Genomic DNA, 19,558 nt, shown 5'->3' with positions numbered 1-19,558 from the left:
CTGAAATACACAGCGTGGATGATAAACAGCACACCAGTTCCAGTTAGAATGCTCAAATAAATTGATTAAGCAAACACAACATTTAGCTGTAACCACTTGGGCAAAACGCCCTAGGCAAACTGCGAGGGATCACGGAAGGTATCAGTTCAGTGTTGCATTTACTATAAAATCAAGTGAAAATTAAAAATTTGAATTTAATGAGGCACATGATTTAAATGTAATGCATACATACTAAACCACAGATTTTCATTTTTACCCTTGAAGTATGAAAATGCAAGAAAGAGAGGAATCCTATTTGTATGCATAATAACAAAACAAGCGTGCCATATTTGGTAACTAAAAATGCTTCATTTTATTGTCTAAAGCAAAGTATTAGGAAGCAGGACATAGTCAAAATCTGGCCACTAGACTTCAGAGGATACTTATGAAAGACACTCTTGGGAGGTGATTTGTTCGGTGGTTAAGAACATTTGTTGTGGGCTGGAGAGATGGCTCAGAGGTTAAGAGCCTATTTGCTCTTCCGGAGGTCCTGAGTTCAATTCCCAGCAACCACATGGTGGCTCACAACCATCTATAATGAGATCTGGTGCCCTCTTCTGGCCTGCAGGGGTACATGCAGGCAGTCTGAACCACAAGCATGGTTGTAATAGGAAATAAACAGCATCTCAAGACACTTTCAGAGAACAAATGGCTGTAAATATTTTATTAAGCACCACTCGCTTTATGGGTAACAAGCCCAGGTTGTAGGGAGTGGGTTTAAATTCGTGCCAAAGGCCACACAGTTTATGATTCTGAGCCAGGACACAACACTGGCTCATAAAGCCAAAGCTGCGAGCAGAAGAATGTGTGTCTGGGGCTGGAGAGATGATTCAGTGGTTAAGAGCACTGCCTGCTCTTCCAAAGGTCCTGAGTTCAATTCCCAGCAACCATGTGGTGGCTCACAACCATCTATAATGAGATCTGGTGCCCTCTTCCAGAGTTCAGGTGTACATGCAGGCAGAATACTGAATACATAATAAATAAATAAATCTTTTTTAAAGAAGAAAGAAGAAAGAAAGGCAGGGAGGATGTGAAAATGTTTATATAACCATCTGAGATGGGCATCTACAGAAACTTTTCTCCCGAGTCAGTACCTTTAAAGACCTACGTGGGAGACTTCTCGAGCCTGGCCGTTCCCATCCCTGCAGCCACGCCCACAGCCCTGTGGACAGCTGGCAGATGTCAGAGCTTTAATCTGTACTACTGACGAGGAGGCAGAGTTCCCTGGCCTATGAAGTGTAGTTTACAGGACCTACCCACTTCGCGTGTATTACAATAGTGACAATATCACTTCCGCAGTGAAGTGCAGTGAGGTGAGAAGCATTAAAAATGCATTTAAGTATGAGTCCTGAAAATTGTTGATATTTCACATTTCATACATTGAAAGTTTTTTTAGAAACTTTCTGAATGAAACAAAGTCAGAAATAAGTTTTTGTTATTATTTTTAAAATGCAGCAAGAACTATCCAGGCATGATGGAGCATACCTTTGATCACAAACACTGGGAGGCACAGGTAGGGGGATCTCTGTGAGTTTGAGGCCACCTTGCTCTACAGAGAGAGTTCCAGGACAATCAGGGCTTCATAGAGAGAACCTGTCTCAAAAAACCAAAGTTAAAAAAAAAGCAACCAGCTTCAATGATTATATTCTGTAACATACACGGTGCCTACATAGTGTTCATATCAATAAATATAAAGAAGATAATCCTGTAAATTCTGGGGTTTTTTGTTGTTGTTGGTTTTGGTTTTGGTTTGGTTTTTCGAGACAGTAGCCTTAGGTGTCCTAGGCTTGCTTTGTAGACTAGGCTGGCCTCAAACTCACAGCAATCTGCCTACCAGGCGTGTGTGCCACCATGCCCAGCAATTCTGTAAATTCTAATGCAGTTAATTTTTTATTTGGAGGGGGTATGTTTGAGACAGGGTTTCTCTGTGTAGCCCTGGTTCTCCTAGACTTAGCTTTGTAGACCAGGCTGGCCTCCAATTCAGAGATCCACCTGTCTCTGCCTCCCAAGTGCTGGGATCAAAGGTGTGCACCACCACCAACCTGCTCAGTTAATTTTTAACTAATTTTTTTTAAACATACAGCCAAAAATATGCTACCTTAGGCATAAACACAAGGTTATGCTTACATTATCAAAGACACTTAAAGTTTGGGAGTTTTGCCGGTCAGATGTGGGGCACACCTATAGACCCAGCACTTGGGAGGCAGAGGCAGGTGGATCTCTGTGAGTTCAAGGCCAGCCTGGTCTACAGAGTGAGTCCAGGACAGCCAGGGCTACACAGAGAAATCCTGTCTTGGGGGTAGGGGTGGGGGAAGAATCTAAACTAAGATTCTTTAAAGTTTATGTGGAAATTTTCATCATGACCAAGTACCATTTTAAAAGCCATCATCCTGGGAAAGCAATCGTCTTACTGAAGAGCCAAACGCTGCCAAGCAGACATTTACAAATTCACTTACCCTGCAGTAGAGACGCAATGAAGGCGGTTGCCACACTGCTCGAGCACAGAAGTATGGAATGGCTGAGGTAATATTTCCCCTCCGGAATCCAGCCCAGTATGATCGCCGCCACAGCTGCTAAAAAACCAACCACCGTGGCCTGAACCTGAAAACAGGTTTTGCAAAATCCAGATCAATCAGCCATTTTTAAAACACTGAATTTTCAGTAGTTAGTGGTCACGTACAAGAAAATTGAGAGCGCTGCTATTTTAAAGAGGCGGCTGGATTTCAGTTTTAACCCCGCTGAAGACAGTGAGCCCTCATGTTTCCCTGTTCTGTGTCAATGGGCATAGAATGAGAGGCCGCATCTTTTCTGTTCCATTGCTGGGACAGACTCTCACTACGTCGTCCTGTATGGTCCAGGACTCACTGTGTATACCACGCTGACCTCAAACTCACAGAGATCTGCCTGCCTCTGCCCCCCCCCCCCAGATGCTGAGAGATTGATTAATGCCCTGGAGCCGAAGTTGCAGGTGGTCGTGGGCCACGTGATGTGGGTGCTGAGAACCAAACCTCATACTCTGGAAGAGCGGCCGGTGGGTGCTCTTAAGGGCTGAGCCATCTCTCCCGCCCTTCCAGGCCTGTCCTTACTCACAAGCACTTTATACTTCTCCTTCACAAGCGCTGCTGGCGAACTTCAGGAAGAAGATAACCTTTCCCCTGACCCAACCCACAGCCTCCATCTTCTTCCTTTGGTCAGTGGTAACCACTCCAACCAACCACCGCCTCACTGGTGAGCATCCGCGGTGTCATGCTGGGTCCACCCAACTTCCCTGCTTCTCACATGTCCTTGGCAGAGTAGGACAAAGAGGCATTCAATTTTGGCAGCTACCTCAGCAAATTCCTAGCCATCTCCGGCAACCATCCTAATCAACAGGTACAGGAAAGAGGATGGCAAGGAAGGGTGACGAAGGGAGGACAGAGTGCCAGAAGCTGAGGTGGGGATTGTCACAGTGGCCTATATGGAGCACTTAATGACACATTCACCACTTCAGAGTCTAAATCCATATATTTTCAATTTTTTAAATTTGTTACAGTACTCTATTCACATAGAAATATTAGGAAGGTCTTGGTTTGCTTTATTGTTGTTGCAGGGGACAAACTTCTTGCATGTTAGGCAAGAACTCGTCCACTGATATACAATTCTCACCCAGGACTGCTCCTAAATATTTTCTACTAATCCTGCTCAGATTCCTACAAGGTCAAGCTGAAAGGTTCTTAGACTGAAAAGACAAAAATAAAGCCAAGGAAGGTTATATAAATTAACAAAGGCTCTACAGATAGTTTATGTTTGAGCTGAGGTTATAGCTCAGATTTTCTTATTTTCAGGAATTCTTTTGCCCTTGAAACGCCATACAGGAAATTATATTCCCACTGCCATGTTCTCTATCTTTTTTTTTTTTTTCATGTTCTCTATCTTATGGCCTAGTTAAGCTAACACTAAAATTAGTGCATGGTGTATGTTCCTAGTGCTCAAACTAACTAAAGAGTTACTCGTGATAGGTGATATCTTTGACTGAGAATCAGAAGAGAATAGATGAAGTGGCAGAAGACACACCTCAGGTTAGAAAGAGCCACAGACAATAGATAATTCCTGGCTCAGGACATATGTTATTGATAATTAAAGAGGTTTATTAATTAATGCCAGGTGTGGTGGCACATGCCTGTAATCCCAGCACTCTGGATGTCAGAGGCCTGGTCTGTAAAGTAAGTCCAGCACAGCAAGGGCTACACAGAGAAACCCTATTGGAAAATCAAAAAAAATAAAAATAAAAAAAAGAAAGAAATGGAAAGCTTTATTAACACTAATGGTAGCATTAAGTAGGGACAACCAACATAAGCAAATGGGCAACCAGAGAAGAGTTCAGTTTAACTGAGCAACAAATACACTTAGAAATACACAGCCAAGGCCACACAGAGAAAACCTGTCTCAGACAAACAAACACACACTAAAGTAGGCAGTCTTGGTATTGGGTTCCTGTAGACCCAGGAAGACTAACTTGAATCCAGAAGTTTGAGACCAGACTGAAAAACACAGTGATATTGCCTCGAAAAACAAGAATAAAAACTAATACAAACAAGCAAAACACAAAAAGCAGCGTATGAGCCAGGCACGGTGGAGCAAGCCTTTAATCCCAGCACTCGGAGGCAGAGGCAGAGGATTCTGTGTGAGTTTAAGACCATCCTGAGCAACACTGGAAGTCTATCTCAAAAACAATAAAGACAGGGCTAGAGATGGGGCCAGCTGAAAGAGCACTTGCCTAACATGCACGGAGCAGTGGGTTTAACCCCAGCCGCCACATAAGCCAGGACCGGAGGCACAAATCTGTAATTCTCACACTCAGGAGGAGGCAGGGGCATCCCAAGTGCAAGGTCATCCTGACCCACATAAAACATTTAAGGCCAGCCTGGGATACGTGAGCTCCTGTTTCCTTGTTCCCCGCCCCCTAAAAAAAATACACTCACAGTACAAAAGTAGAGTCATAAATACAAGGAGAGATGTAGCACATGTGGGGGCTTAAGCGAGAATGGCCCCATAGGCTCATGTATCTGAATGCTTAGTTACCAATCGGTGAGGATTAGGAAATGGGCCTTGTTGGAGGAGGTGTGTCACTGGGAGTGGACTTTGAAGTTTCAAAAGCCCTTCCCAGGCCCAGTATCTGTCCCTGTCCCTCCCTCCCCTCCCCTCCCCTCCCCTCCCCTCCGCTCCCCCTCTCTGCCTGCTGCTTATGGCTCAGGATGTGAAGCTCCGAGCTACTGCTCAAGCACCATGCCTGCCTCTGTCCAGCCGTGACGATCAGACTCTGAAACTGTGAGCAAGCCCACACTGAAATGCTTTCTTCTGTAAGAGCTGGTCATGATATTCCTTCGTAGCAATAGAACAGTAGCTAAGGCAGCACTGAAACAATGAAGTCTTCAATATTTGTATAAATATTAACACAAAGGCTAACTCTATTACAGCTATAGTATGTTTTTTGTTTTTCAGTATTTGTATACTTTTCTACATTTGGAAGAACTTGTTCCGTTTCTAGAAAGAAAATAACTTTCAAAGACCATGGGCATTGATTATAACTTATTCCATGACCTTTTCCAGGTACTAAGTTATTCTGATATCTCCTGAAACATGCGGTAGACTTACACCACAGATCCGTAAATACATATGTGTCGCTCACCTGCTTTAAAGCCAAGTTGCCAATGATTAGATTCCACTTTTCAATGGGCGAGTCCATCTTCCCAATGTTTACCTGGAAGGGGGACATATTTATGTGTTACTCTGTTGTCTGCTTTATTTGAACAGAACCTGAAGCCTTCGTGGTGGCGCACGCCTGTAATCCCAGCACTCGGGAGGCAGAGGTAGGCAGATCTCTGTGAGTTTGAGGCCAGCCTGGTCTACAAAGCAAGTCCAGGATAGCCAAAGCTACACAGAGAAACTGTCTACAGGGGAAAAAAAAAAAGAACTTGAAATCTTAAAGTAGAGAGCACACCTTTAGTAAACCTGCTGGGTGCAGCTTATGCTCAGAACAGCCCCCATACACCACCAGTGGGCTATTTGAACCCGGCTTGGCTGAGATGGGAAAATAGGTCTTTAGGTGACGAGTTCTAGTCATTCATCTACTAGAAGATGTCATAACTACATTATCAACTGTCATCCTCATGCACCAAGTTTGATTTAATGAGGCCCAATAGATATAATGGTAATGATTTTAAGCCATTGGCACATAATTCCATAGCATAAAACTAATATAACACAAAGAATCACCAAAGAGCAGGATACAAACAAATCATTCATGTGTATTTGAGTCATGAGCATGATTATTCACAGTAAGAATTCAGGAGGTTCCGCCAGGTGGTGGCGGCACACACTTTAATCCCAGCACTTGGGAAGCAGAGGCAGGCGGACTGCTGTGAGTTCGAGGCCAGCCTGGTCTACAAAGGGAGTCCAGGACAGCCAAGGCTACACAGAGAGAGACCCTGTCTCAAAAAAAAAAAAAAAAAAACAACAACAACAACAACAACAAAAAGAATTCAGGAGGTTCCATATTTTGATTGTATAAATCCAATTATATATCTATATATACATTTCTAGTAAATATTCCATTTCTAGTAAATGGAAGAATGCTTTCCAAAATAAGATTAATATTCACATACTCTCCTGTCCTGCAATCCAGATAATTTTCTCAACTACTCAGGATTTTTTTAAAATGTACATCTATAGCCCAGGCACGGTGGCGTATGTCTTTAATCCCAGCACTCGGGAGGCAGAGGCAGGTGGATCTCTGTGAGTTCAAGGCCAGCCTCATCTACAAAGCAACTCCAGGACACAGAGAGATCCTGTCTCAAAAAACAAAAAAAAAAAACAAAACAAAACAAGGGGGCTGGAGAGATGGCTCAGAATTTAAGAGCACTGGCTACTCTTCCAGAGGTCCTGAGTTCAATTCCCAGCATGGTAGCTCATAACCATCTATAATGATAGCTGGTGCCCTCTTCTGGCATGCACACAGAATAATGTAATATATATATCCAGATTTTCTAAGTTTTTATACTATAATTTGGAAAGCAATGGACAATCATTAGCAGCACACAAACACACACACAATTTATAGCTATTATTACATTGAGTTAGATTTTCATTATTTATCATCTACTTGGGGAAGATTTTCAAATGTTATAAAAAACAAAAATATCTGGAGCCTGAAAAATGGCTCCATAGTGACGGGGCTCACTGTTCAAGCCTGGCAACCTGAGTTTGATTCCTAGAGGTCACACAATGGAAGGAGGGAACAACTCCAGCAAGCAGTCCTGACCTCACACCCACTCATGGTATGTGCATGCTCACTCACACATGGGCATATGTTAAGTAAATATTTTAAATCTTGTTTAAAAAAATCTTACAAGGTGAGTAAAGAAGATGCAGAGCACAGGAGGCCTGGGCTCAATATCCAGCTCCATAGAACATATAAAGTTATTATTTACAGGCGGCTTCAACCATGGACACACTAGGGTTACCCCTGTGGCAACAGATCACCAGGCTAAGCACCACATCAAGATGCCATCTTGATGTTTAGAAAGCATTTTCTATTCTGCAATCTCCCTCTGGACTTTGGCCTCAAAGTATCCAGCTAATGCAAACACTGAGGTTTCCCGGTGCTTTACAATAATTACTCATGCAGTTGTTATAGACTTATTTGCTAAGCCTGACAATAATTATTGATTCCATCATGTTTGTAGCTCTCACAGTTGGCGAGCTCCACTCAAGAGAGCAGTGTTTAAAGAGTGAATCCACGCCAGGTGGCTAGCTCCAGAGGCAGGCACAGATTGGTGTGGCATTTTCGGTAACTACTGGAAAGATGCCACTAGCTATAGTTCGTGACCTAAGGTGACTAAGAGCCTCCGGCATTGTTAACAAGTAGCAGGGGCACACATGTATTAGGGTCTACCGAGAGCAAGGATGGCAGGCTGACAGAATGAGAGTACTGACTTAGGGAATCCGTGCCAGGTTCACTTGGTACCATCACTGTCGACCTTTTCCAAGGCGGGCAGCTACATTCCACAGAATTCCTGCCCATACATTCAGGTTATCGCATGACAGGAATTACTTAACGTTGGAAAGGCACAAGTGCAGGGGAGGCCATGAATTTTGCAAGGCAGTCAGAAACGGTGGGCATGTAGGCATGCCCTTGCCTTGCCAAGTTCACATGGCCCTCCCCTCCTCCTCCCCCCCTCCTCCCACCCTTCTCCCTCCTCCCTTCCCCTCCTCCCGCCCTAGTGCCTATGCTGTCCCTTTGATCATCCCACCACCACCACCACCACCCTTCACTTTTCCACCCTCACATTACCAGCAGCCCAGAGACTACACAGGGCTGATGAGGTCATGGATTCTCAGAGAAGAGCCTATTGCTGGCACTTTCCTAAGCCAGTATAATTCTTAACTGCACTCTAAATTCTTACTCTTCTAGCCACAGGTAAGTGTAGACCTCAGCCCTCATCAAAAATGACTTTTTTTTTTTTTAAATGTACACTTGAAGAGGGCACCAGATTTCATCATAGATGATTGTGAGCCACCATATGGTTGCTGGGAATTGAATTCAGGATCTTTGGAAGAACAGCCAGTGCTCTTAACCTCTGAGCCATCTCTCTAGCCGCCTCCTCACCCCCACCCCATTACATGCACCTGCTTTCTTAAAGAACCCAGGACCACAAGCTCAGGAATGGCACCACCCACAATGGGTGGGGCCCCACAGCTGTTCTTTTTTGTTTTGTTTTGTTTTAGTTTTTCGAGACAGGGTTTCTCTGTGTAGCCTTGGCTGTCCTGGACTCGCTTCGTAGACCAGGCTGGCCTCGAACTCACAGCAATCCACCTGCCTCTACCTCCTGAGTGCTGGGTTTAAAGGTGTGTGCCACTACCGCCCCGCACCCCACAGCTGTTCTTATGGAGGCATTCTCTCAATTGAGGTTCTCTCCTTTCAGATAACTCTAGCATGTGTGTCCAGTTGACATAAAACTAGCCAGCACACTCACCAGACAGACAGCCACTAAAAGACTGGATTCAGCATCGTGAGACTTAACATTAACATGTGGATTAAAGATAGAAAACCTACTTAATTTATTCTTTTTTATGGATCCCCTACAGTGTGACCTATTTTGAAATAAAATGGCATGGTTAATCTATTTTGAGTCTAAACAAACTCTGGACAAGGCTTAACAACAACGGAATACTTTTAGAACAATGTTCTTTAAGGTAATTGAACCAAAACTTCTGCTATTCCCGGCAAAGTTATCACGTTGCCTAAATGCTTGTATGCTTGGCTGTATTTATCAGAACAAAGTCCACTTTGCAACAAGTAGAGCGGAAGTCACCCCTGAGTTCCCTTCCGGTAGTGGTCTTCCTCCTCAAATGCTCCCACTCCACTTTTTAGAGACCTCTGCCTCAGTTTCTCCTGGAAGATACCTCCTGGACTCAGGTCTAGGTGACACATTCTCCCACAAATTCTCAGAACCACAGTAAAGCCACATATGCTTTTTTCTTCTTTAAAGCAAAGGCCAGGGGAGCACACAACACACATTCCATCTGGGTGCCAAAAGATGGAGTGTCAGGAGATAACAAGGGGCTGGAATAAGCATAAAACTTAAATTTTTAAGCATTTATCAAAATTTCCTAATTGCCTGGCTTGGTGATACACGCCTTTAATGCCAGAACTCAGTAGGCAGAGACAGGCAAATAGATAGCTGTGAGTTCGAGGTTAGCCTGGTCTATAATGAGAGTTCCAGGACAGTAAGGGCTATTACACAGAGAAACCCTGTCTTAAAAACGAAAGAAAAGGCTGAGCGGTGGTGGCACATACCACTCAGCACTCGGGAGGCAGAGACAGGTAGATCTCTGTGAGTTTGAGGCCAGCCTGATCTACAAAGTGAATCCAGGACAGTCTAGGACAGAGAAACCCTGTCTCAAAAAATCAAAAACAAAATACAAAAATCAAAAAACAAAGCAAAACAACAACAACAAAACAAAAAAATAGGAAGCCAGGCATGGTGGTGCACACCTTTAATCCCAGCACTCAGGAGGCAGAGGCAGGAGGATCTTCGTGAGTGCAAGGCCAGCCGGGTATACAAAGTGAGTCCAGGACAGCCAGGGCTACACAGAGAAAGCCTGTCTCAAAAAACCAAAAAAAGAAAAGAAAAACAACCACATGGTGGCTCACAGCCATCTATAATGTGATCTGATGCCCTCTTCTGGCTTGCAAACGTACATGCAGACAGAGCATTGTATACATAATAAATAAATAAATCTTTTAAAAAAAGGAAAAACCAAAAGAAAATTTTTCATTATTAGATTTTAAAAAAACAGATTGTGTGTGTGTGTGTGTGTGTGTGTGTGTGTGGTGTATGCATGGATTTTTGTGTGTTTGCAAGTGCACATACACACTGTGTGCACATGCATGTTGAGGCCAGGGCACACCTTCAGATTTCATTCTCCAGGTGTCATTCACTTTGATTTTTCTGACAAGGCGTCGTCCTACTGGTCTACAATGGACCAAATAGGCTATATGGCTGGCCAGCAAGACTCAGGGTTCTCCTGTCTCTGCCTCCCCAGTACTGGGGTTACAAACACATGCCACATCTGGATTAAAAAAAAAAAATGGAGCTTGGTGGCACACGCCTTTAATCCCAGCACTCTTGGGAGGCAGGGGCAAGTGGATCTTTGTGAGTTTGAGGCTAGCCTGGTCTACAAAGTGAGTCTGGGACAGCCAAGGATATTATACAGAGAAACCCTGTTTCAACAAAACAAAACACCAACTGAACAAAATTGAAGATACAGGCTCTGGGGATCACACACAGATCCTCATCGTTGTAAAGCAGGCATTTTGCTCACAGAGCTATCTTTTCAGCCCCTATAACTTATTTTTTAAAAGAGTTTTAAATGCATTTATTTATTGCATCAGATTATCACTTAAGAAAGATGTATCCTTAAACCTTGGGTTTGAAAATATAGGAAATGTTTGTTTTTTTTTTTTTTCCTGAGACAGGGTGTTTCTGTGTAGCCGTGGGTGTCCTGGACTCACTTTGTAAACCTGGCTGGCCTCGAACTCACAGAGATCCGCCTGCCTCTGCCTGCCTCTGCCTCCGGAGTGCTGGGATTAAAGGAATGTGCCACCATGCCTAATCTTAAATTATGTAAATATATGTCACAGGAGTGTCCATTGCCCTGAGCCCAACTGTTAAAGAAAACCTATCTACCTGTGGTGGCACACAAGGAAGATTTTATAGAAGCATACATGTATGGCCATCAGCAGCTGGCCAGGGGCACTGGCCCACTTCAGGTGTTTCTCCAGGTCACTCTTCTTCAGGCAGCATGAGAAGTCATGCTTGGTAAAGAGGCAGTGTCACATGTTCTCTAAGTCAGTCCCTGGACAAACCAGTAAGTCGGTATCTAATAACTGGTCTGCTCTACCTTATTTGTAATTCAGATTTGTGTCCATTTTATGCCTGCACTGTCATTCATTTATATCAAGTGTCCCGCCAGGCACACCTTCAACTCCAGTACTTGGGAGGCAGAGGCAAGAGGATCTCTGTGAGCTCGGCGCCAGTTTGAGCTATGTCATGAGTTCCAGGCCATGTATGTACACCACATGCTTGGGGCCTGGAGGCCAGAAGAGGCCATCAGATCTCCTGGGACCCGAGTTATGGAAATCTGTGAACTGCCATGTGACGAGAACAGAGACCTGATGATCCCAGGCAAATAAGGGCTTTTAAGCTCCGAGCCACATCTCTCCAGCTCCTATCATCACAATTTTTGCAATGACAGACCATTTCAGAGTGTTTATATATCCAATAATAGATAAGTCAAACTGCTGGGCCGTATACTCTAAGAGGATATAGCCATGTGTGCGTGGTGGCACACGCCTTTAATCCCAGCACTTGGGAGGCAGAGGCAGGAGGAGCTCTGCTGGACCCAGCCTGGTCTACATAGCAAATTTGAGACTCTGTCTGGAAAAGAAAGAAGAGCATACGGCCAATAAAGTACATAATGGGCCAATAAAGTATATAAAAGTATATAATATGGACCCACCGATAGGAACAGATCAGCAGTATATAATGGGTCAGATCATAAAAGAAAATACATAGGATGCCAGCTCTATTTTCAACTCAACCAACTATAGAGCCGTATGCGCTTGCAGTATCTGCCTACCCCATGTACAGCACACTAACAATAACCGCTAGTGTGGCCTGGCGTGGAGGAGGCAAACGCGCTGCTGTTCTGGTGAAAAGGGAAAGTGGGTCTGTACTCTCAGGTGAGAGACCTTGCAGGGCGCCATGTCAGTCAAGACTATTTAGCATAACCCTGAGGTCTGGAAACTCACCAGACAGCAAACCGACCTCCTCGTGACACAGTAGAGAGAAGCAAGTAACATGCAAACCAGGAACCGGGGAGAGGACTTACTGCCGTGGATAACCGAGAGGCCAGTGTCATTTCCAAGTTCCCTTTGAGACCAAGAAGTGCGGGGACTAGAATGAAAACTTCCGTCACGTTTTTGAACACCTCCCAGTGCTGTAAAATAAAACAAAGCAAGGTTCCTTTAGAACAAGGAAACTTCTAAGGACCCCAGGGGTCCTTTCTCCTTTTTGGTTCTTGTCACTGCTACCGAGACAGTGCCATCACTATGTGGCCCTGGATGGCCTGAAACTCACTACATAGACCAGGCTGGCCTCGAACTCATGGAGATCTGTCTGCATCTTCTTCCCTGAGTGCTGCTGGGATTACAGGTATGCCCCTTCACCCAGCTACTTCTTTTCTTTTCTTTTTCTTTCTTTCTTTCTTTCTTTTTTTTTTTTTTTTTTTTTTTTTTTTTTTTTGGCAGTGCTCCAGATGCAGAGCACAGCCTATCACACTTGAGACAAGCACTCTACCACGGAGCCACATACCAGCCCTTGAGTCCTGAAGACAGCTCATGCTGGCCATTCACTCACTACTATAGCCTACGCCAGCCTTAAACTTGCAATCCTCATGCCCCTGCATCCCAAATGCTAGATGCCAGCCAGGCATGCACCACCACGCCCAGGCACTGTATCATCTCCTGATGGCAGGGTCCTTGTAGCTAACGGTTAGAAGCTCAGGCTATGGGACTGTGCCATCTGGACTGGCGTCTGGCTTCCTGCACTAATTACAACAGTCCAACAAGAGAACTGCACTGCTGTTATTACATTTACAGGGCTGGGGAGATGGCTCAGCGGGTAAGAGCACTAGCTGCTCTTCCAGAAGCCCTGGGTTCAACTCCTACCACCCACATGGCAGCTCGTCAACTGTCTGTAGCACCAAGGGTATCTGGCACCTTCAAACCTGCATGCCGGCAAAATACTAATGGACATAAAATGAAATTTTAAAAATCAGCCCAGTGCAGTGGCCCACAGCTGTGATCCCAGCACTCTGAGGCAAAGGCGGGCAGATCGCTTTGAGTTCAAGGCCAGCCTCGCCTACAAAGCAAGTCCAGGACAGCCACCGCTACACAGAGAAACCCTGTCTCAAAAACAAAACAAAACAAAAATCAAAAAGCAAATCGAAGATAAATATTTTTTTCTTTTATCTTTTTGTTTGTTTGTTTGTTTTTTGTTTCTTGAGACAGGGTTTCTCTGTAACATAGAGCCCTGGCTGTCCTGGACTCTCTTTGAAGACCAGGCTGGCCTCTAAGTCAGAGATCTGCCTGCCTCTGTCTCCCAAATGCTGGGATTAAAGGCGTGCGCCACAATTCCCAGCTAACAAATAAATCTTAAAAAAGAAAAAGAAAAGATTCAAAGATACAGACATTCCCAAGGTCAAAAACAAAAGAAAGAAAAATAGAAAGGAAAGAGAAAGAAAAGAGAGAAAAAATCGGGTACGTGGCGAATGCCTGTAATCCTAGCACTCGGGCAGAGGCAGAGGCAGGTGGATTTCTTTGAGTTTGAGGCCAGCCTGGTCTACAAAGTGAGTCCAGGACAGCCAAGGCTACACAGAGAAATTCTGTCTTGAAAAACAAACAAAACAAAAATGGACAGCAACTAAGGAAGATACTCAAGGTTGGCACACACACACACACACACACACACACACACACACACACACACACACAAACATGTACATACACACATATTATATACACATATTCACACAACAAGATAGAAAGCAACTGAGGAAGACACCTAAGGTTTACCTATGGCCTACACACACACACACACACACACACAAACACACACGCACGCGCGCGCGCACACACACACGGTCAAACACTTGCACTCGTGCACACATATACACACAGAAGCTAAAGATAAAAACTCTGGTGATGCACGCCTTTAATCCCAGCACTCAGGAGGCAGAGGCAGGTGGATCGCTTTGAGTTTGAGACCAACTTGGTCTACAGAGTGAGGCTAAGACAGCCAAGGCTAACACTGAGAGAGTCTGTCTCAAAAAAAAAAAAAAAAAAAAAAAGACGGGGCAGGAGAGATGGCTCAGTGGTTAGGAGCACTGTCTGCTCTTCCAAAGGGCCTGGGTTCAATTCCCAACACCCACAGGGCAGCTCACAACTGTCTGTAATTCCAGTTCCAAGGGATCTGACACCCTCACACCAATGCACATGAAATTAAACAAACAAACAAAAAAGATAAAAACTCACCTGTACTATGTCCAAAACCATGCCAGCCGAAACTGTTCCAAACCCAGCCAGCAGGAACGGCACGAGTATCTGCAGAGCCATGACACCGCTGGACTCCTTCGGAGGCTTCTGGTTTGTTTCCACGATAACATCATCGCCCTCGCTGGACAGATCTTCACCCTGTAGCATGGCGGTGGTCTCTGAAGCCTCCCTTCCGTCACAGTAGTTGTCACAGTAGTTGTAGCCGGCATAGTCGTCATACTTGGGGCTGCAGCTGGCCGGAGCATGCCCACTGCTGCTGTGGAAGGCCTGCTCCGAGAACTCGTGGTAGTCCAGATGTGGCTCTGATCTCTTGGCGAAGGTCTGCGTTGCGCCCGACAATCCATCTTGCCAGATGCCGTTTGCTTTCTTATGCCTGTCTTCCTGGTTTTTCTGGTAAATAACTGGCACCATGCTTAAAAGCAAGTTTAAAAACTTGTCAGATTGAATTGTATTTAAGTTTAAAGTCCAGTCTACAAAACCTCCTCCACTATCAGGGCGGCCACTTGTCTTGTAAGTGACAGATCTTCCTTTACTGTGAGTCACAGTCATATTGTCATCATAAAAAAGCCCTGTATCCTTCAGACTCGTGAAGCGCAACGGAACCAAACCCACAGCAACGCTTGCTCAAATTAAGCCATCGACTTTACTGTGTAGACAATGTTTCCACTACTAAAAAAACATTCAGTAGTTCCATAAAAAGATTCAATCTGCAAAAAATAAAATAAAATTTAGAATTTAGATTAACTATAATTATACTGGCTTTCACACAAGTACAGGAGTAATACTATATTCTAGAAGTTGAACAAAGATCTGTTCTATGACATACAGTGTTTTTTTTATTTTTGTTTTAATAAAAATACCGCGCAATGCTGGGCGTGGTGGCACACGCCTTTGATCCCAGCACTAGGGAGGAAGAGGAAGGTGGAACTCTGTGAGTTCAAGGCCAGCCTGATCTACAGTGAGTTCCAGGAAAGCCAGGGCTACACAGAGAAACCCTGTCTCAAAAACAAAACAAACAAACAAAATACAGTTCAGAAGCCAGGTTTGGTGGCACACACCTTTAGTCCGAGCACTTGTGAGGCAGAGGAAAGAGAATCTCTGTGAGTTTGAAGCCAGCCTGGTCTACAGAGTGAGTTCCAAGCCACCTATGACTACAGTGAGAACCTGCATTAACAACAAAACAGAAAATGGAGAAATGTTTTATAATGTAGCTTGGCTAAAAGTGGCTGATTTGGAGGGGACGCTAACTGCGTTCTGGACACTTCAATGCCTATTGTGCTTTCCTCTCCATGACCTTAATGCTGATCTGGGAGGTTTTCTTGACATGGCATAGTGTTAGTAGGGTCTTTTGAATGACAAAAAGAGTCTCGGTGTTAGGGACCGTATGGTAGAAAGTATAGAAGTGGGGAAATTGTAAAGGAGACTGGATTGGATTGAGTTGCAGGAGTCTGGGAATATAGCTCAGCTGATAGATTGTTTAGCTAGCATGGGCAAAGATGGACGGATGGATGGATGGTCGGGGACAGACAGACAGACAGACAAACACACACACACACACACACACACACACACACACACACAAACACACACAGTACAGAATTTCTAGGTAACCTAGAAAAACACTGTAGCCGGGCATGGTAGCACACGCCTTTAATCCCAGCACTCGGGAGGCAGAGGCAGGCGAATCACTGTGAGTTCAAAGCCAGCCTGGTCTACAAAGCCAGTCCAGGAAAGCTAAGGCTACACAGAGAAACCCTGTCTCGAAAAACCAAAAAAAAAAAAAAAGATGATTTTATCATAAAAACATTTCATAGATGTCCTAAATATAGTACAGGGCATTTATTCCACACATAAAGCTAAATTAGCATCATCTAACATTCACACACATACAATCATTAAATTGACTTAAGAATATATTCTTTTGATTACTTACAAAATTAATTCAAAAGAATGATTATAGGGCTGGAGAGATGGCTCAGAGGTTAAGAGCACTGACTGTTCTTCCAAAGGTCCTGAGTTCAATTCCCAGCAAACACATGGTGGCTCAAAACCACCTCTACTGAGATCTGATATCTGATGCCCTCTTCTGGTGTGTAGGTGTACATGCAGACAGAGCACTGAATATGTAATAACAAATAAGTCTTTAAAAAATGATTATAAATACTCGGTCCTCCATTTTGTAAGCCAATTAAAAGAATATTTGCTTTAATCCCAACACAAAAGCAGGTAGATCTCGGTGAGTTCAAGGCCAGCCTGGTCTACAGAGGGAGTTCCAAGACAGCCAGAGGTACACAGAGAAAGCCTGTCTTGAAACACACACACACACACACACACACACACACACACACACACACCGGAAAAAAAAAAAAAAGTAAGTTTGGAATGCCCTTGCAGGCTCCTCAAGTCTACTGACTAGCTAGCTATCCAGTGATGGAGTCTCAAAAGGCACAAAAGACAGACAGAGATACTGCAGCTCTGTCACCAACTAGCACTGACCTGCAAGGCCATACATACACACCCGTCGGGCCGCACCTGACTGCACAGTGACTTCATGGCCATGTCTATCACAAAGGATCTGGAGGGCCGTGATGCGTCTCAGGAACACCCAGGCCTTTCCTATACTTGCACAAGACCCCAAAGGTCAAGAAACTGGCCCTGATTGGATACAGGACACCCCAGACTGTACCGCCGACTTTAACAGAAATGCTTTGGTCTCCGTACATCCTCTCCTGAGCCACGGTGACTGACCACGGCAGTGACCGGAGGAGGAGGAGAGGAGTGTAAGACAAACAGGCACACTGAGCCTGCCTTGTACTGCAGTGTCCTCTCTTCTTTAGTTACGGTAAACGTGCTAAGTCCTAACACAGAGCACTCTCACAGTATTGGCTCAAAGACCCCAGGCCTCCTGACTCACTTTGTAGACCAGGCTGGCCTCGAACTCACAGCGATCCGCCTGCCTCTGCCTCCCGAGTGCTGGGATTAAAGGAGTGCGCCACCACACCCGGCTAGGTTTTTTTCTTTTAAACTTCCCCACGGGATTATGGAACTGACTCCCTCTGGAGTTGCACCAGGAATCTAATGGCTGGATTAAGCCTCCAGGTGGACCACCATATGCCAGGGTTGTTCCACACCTGCAGACTCAGCCAATCACAGTTGGGAAACGTTTGGGGGGGGCGGGGTCATGTATCTAGGCTCTAGTGATGCAGCTCTTTGGTACAGTTCTTGCCTAAACATGCACTAAGGGCTTAGGTTTGAGCTCCAGCAGCACATGAACTGGACCTGGTGGGACATGATATAATCCCAACACTAAAAAGGTGGAAGCAGGAGAATCAAAAGTTCAAATTCGCCGGGCGCACGCCTTTAATCCCAGCACTCGGGAGGCAGAGGCAGACAGATCGCTGTGAGTTCAAGGCCAGCCTGGTCTACAAAGTGAGTCCAGGATGGCCAAGGCTACACAGAGAAACCCTGTCTCGAAAAAACAAAAAAACAAAAAAAAGTTCAAATTCATCTTCAGATGTTCTGAGTTCGAGACCAGCCTGGGCCTACATGAGATCCCGTCGCAAAGGGGAGAAAACAGTATCTGAACTGAATGTGTCCTACTGGCTGTTCTTGTCCTGGGTCCCTGACCAATACAGTATACACGGGATGTATATGCTCTGTTGGCTTGAATGAGATTGGCCCCTTTGGCTCACAGACTTGGATACTTAGTCCCCAGCTGATGAGCTCTCAGGGAAGGATTAGGACAGGCCTTGGAGGAGGCGTGTCACTGAAAGGTGGCCTTTCTGGTTTCAAAAGTCCATGTCGTGGCCAGTGTGTCTCTCTCTTGGCCTGTGCCTGCAGCCCAGCTCCTTCTCTGGCACCATGCCTGCCTGTGTGCCTCCATTCTGCCTGCCCTGATGATAACGGACTCACCCTCTGAAACAGCAAGCAAGCTCACCATTAGATGCTTCCTTCATACAAGTTGCCATTTGAGTGTTTTTGTGGACTGAACACCGCTTCATGCATGTGATGTAAACATTCGACCTCTGCGATATCACCCTGGCCGCTTTTACTTTTTTATCTTGAGACACTAAGTTGCCAAGACAGACCCTGAATTTGTAAGCCTCCCGCCTCACTCTCTAGGGTAATTGGGATCATGAGCCTGCACAAGCAGACACAGGTACAGAAGACTTAAAGTAGAGAGAGAAGCCAGATGTGGTGGCAGACACCTTTAACCCCAGCACTCTGGAGGTGGAGACCAGTGGACCTCCTTGACTTCACAAGGCCAGCCTGATCTACATGGGGGGGACCCAGAGCTGGAGGAGGGAGGAGGGAGGGGAAGGGAGAGAAAGTGTAAGTCAGACGCCGCACTTTTCCTAATATCCGTGGTGACTTGCACGCACAATCAAGTGTGAGAAGCACTTTCAAATACATTCAGTAATCTACCTACCCTCCTGAGACCACAAGCAGATCAGTATGCGCACAGTGTGAATACATACACACACCACTCACAGTGTGAATACATACACACACCACTCACAGTGTGAATACATACACACACCACTCACAGTGTGAATACATACACACACCACTAGGCAAAGCAGGGATGGTGACAACGGTGGAGACAACTAAAACGGAAGCAGCACACACCCTGTGCCTTTGTTAGGGATTTCATTGCTCTGAGGAGGCGTCATGACCAAGGCAACTCATATAAAGGCAGACATTTCATTGGGGCTGGCTTACAGTTTCACAGGTCTAGTCCCTCATCATCATGGCAGGAAGCATGGCGGTGTGCAGGGACACTTGGTGCTGGAGGAGCCGAGAGCTCTATATTTTGATCTGTGTTGGTATCTTTTGCGGGGGGGGGGGTGGGGGTTGAGA

At 45.1% G+C, this 19,558-nt stretch overlaps 1 protein-coding gene across 1 annotated transcript in view; it reads right to left on the bottom strand.

The window, feature by feature from the left end:
* Slc41a2 (solute carrier family 41 member 2) overlaps nt 1-15,377 on the bottom strand; it is a 70,850-nt gene extending 55,473 nt beyond the window's left edge. The window contains exons 1-4 of the mRNA XM_051139758.1: nt 14,678-15,377; nt 12,475-12,582; nt 5,708-5,779; nt 2,496-2,640 (exon numbers count right to left, since the gene is read on the bottom strand). Coding sequence (XP_050995715.1) covers nt 2,496-2,640; nt 5,708-5,779; nt 12,475-12,582; nt 14,678-15,247 — 895 coding nt within the window. The 5' untranslated portion in view covers nt 15,248-15,377. The remainder of the gene's footprint in view (nt 1-2,495; nt 2,641-5,707; nt 5,780-12,474; nt 12,583-14,677) is intronic.
* Nucleotides 15,378-19,558: the final 4,181 nt, after the last annotated feature.

The sequence above is a fragment of the Acomys russatus genome, chromosome 31, assembly GCF_903995435.1.
Source record: "Acomys russatus chromosome 31, mAcoRus1.1, whole genome shotgun sequence".
NCBI lineage: Eukaryota > Metazoa > Chordata > Mammalia > Rodentia > Muridae > Acomys > Acomys russatus.
Note: the sequence above shows the minus strand (reverse complement) of the source record. Positions and strands in the feature narration are given on the sequence as shown.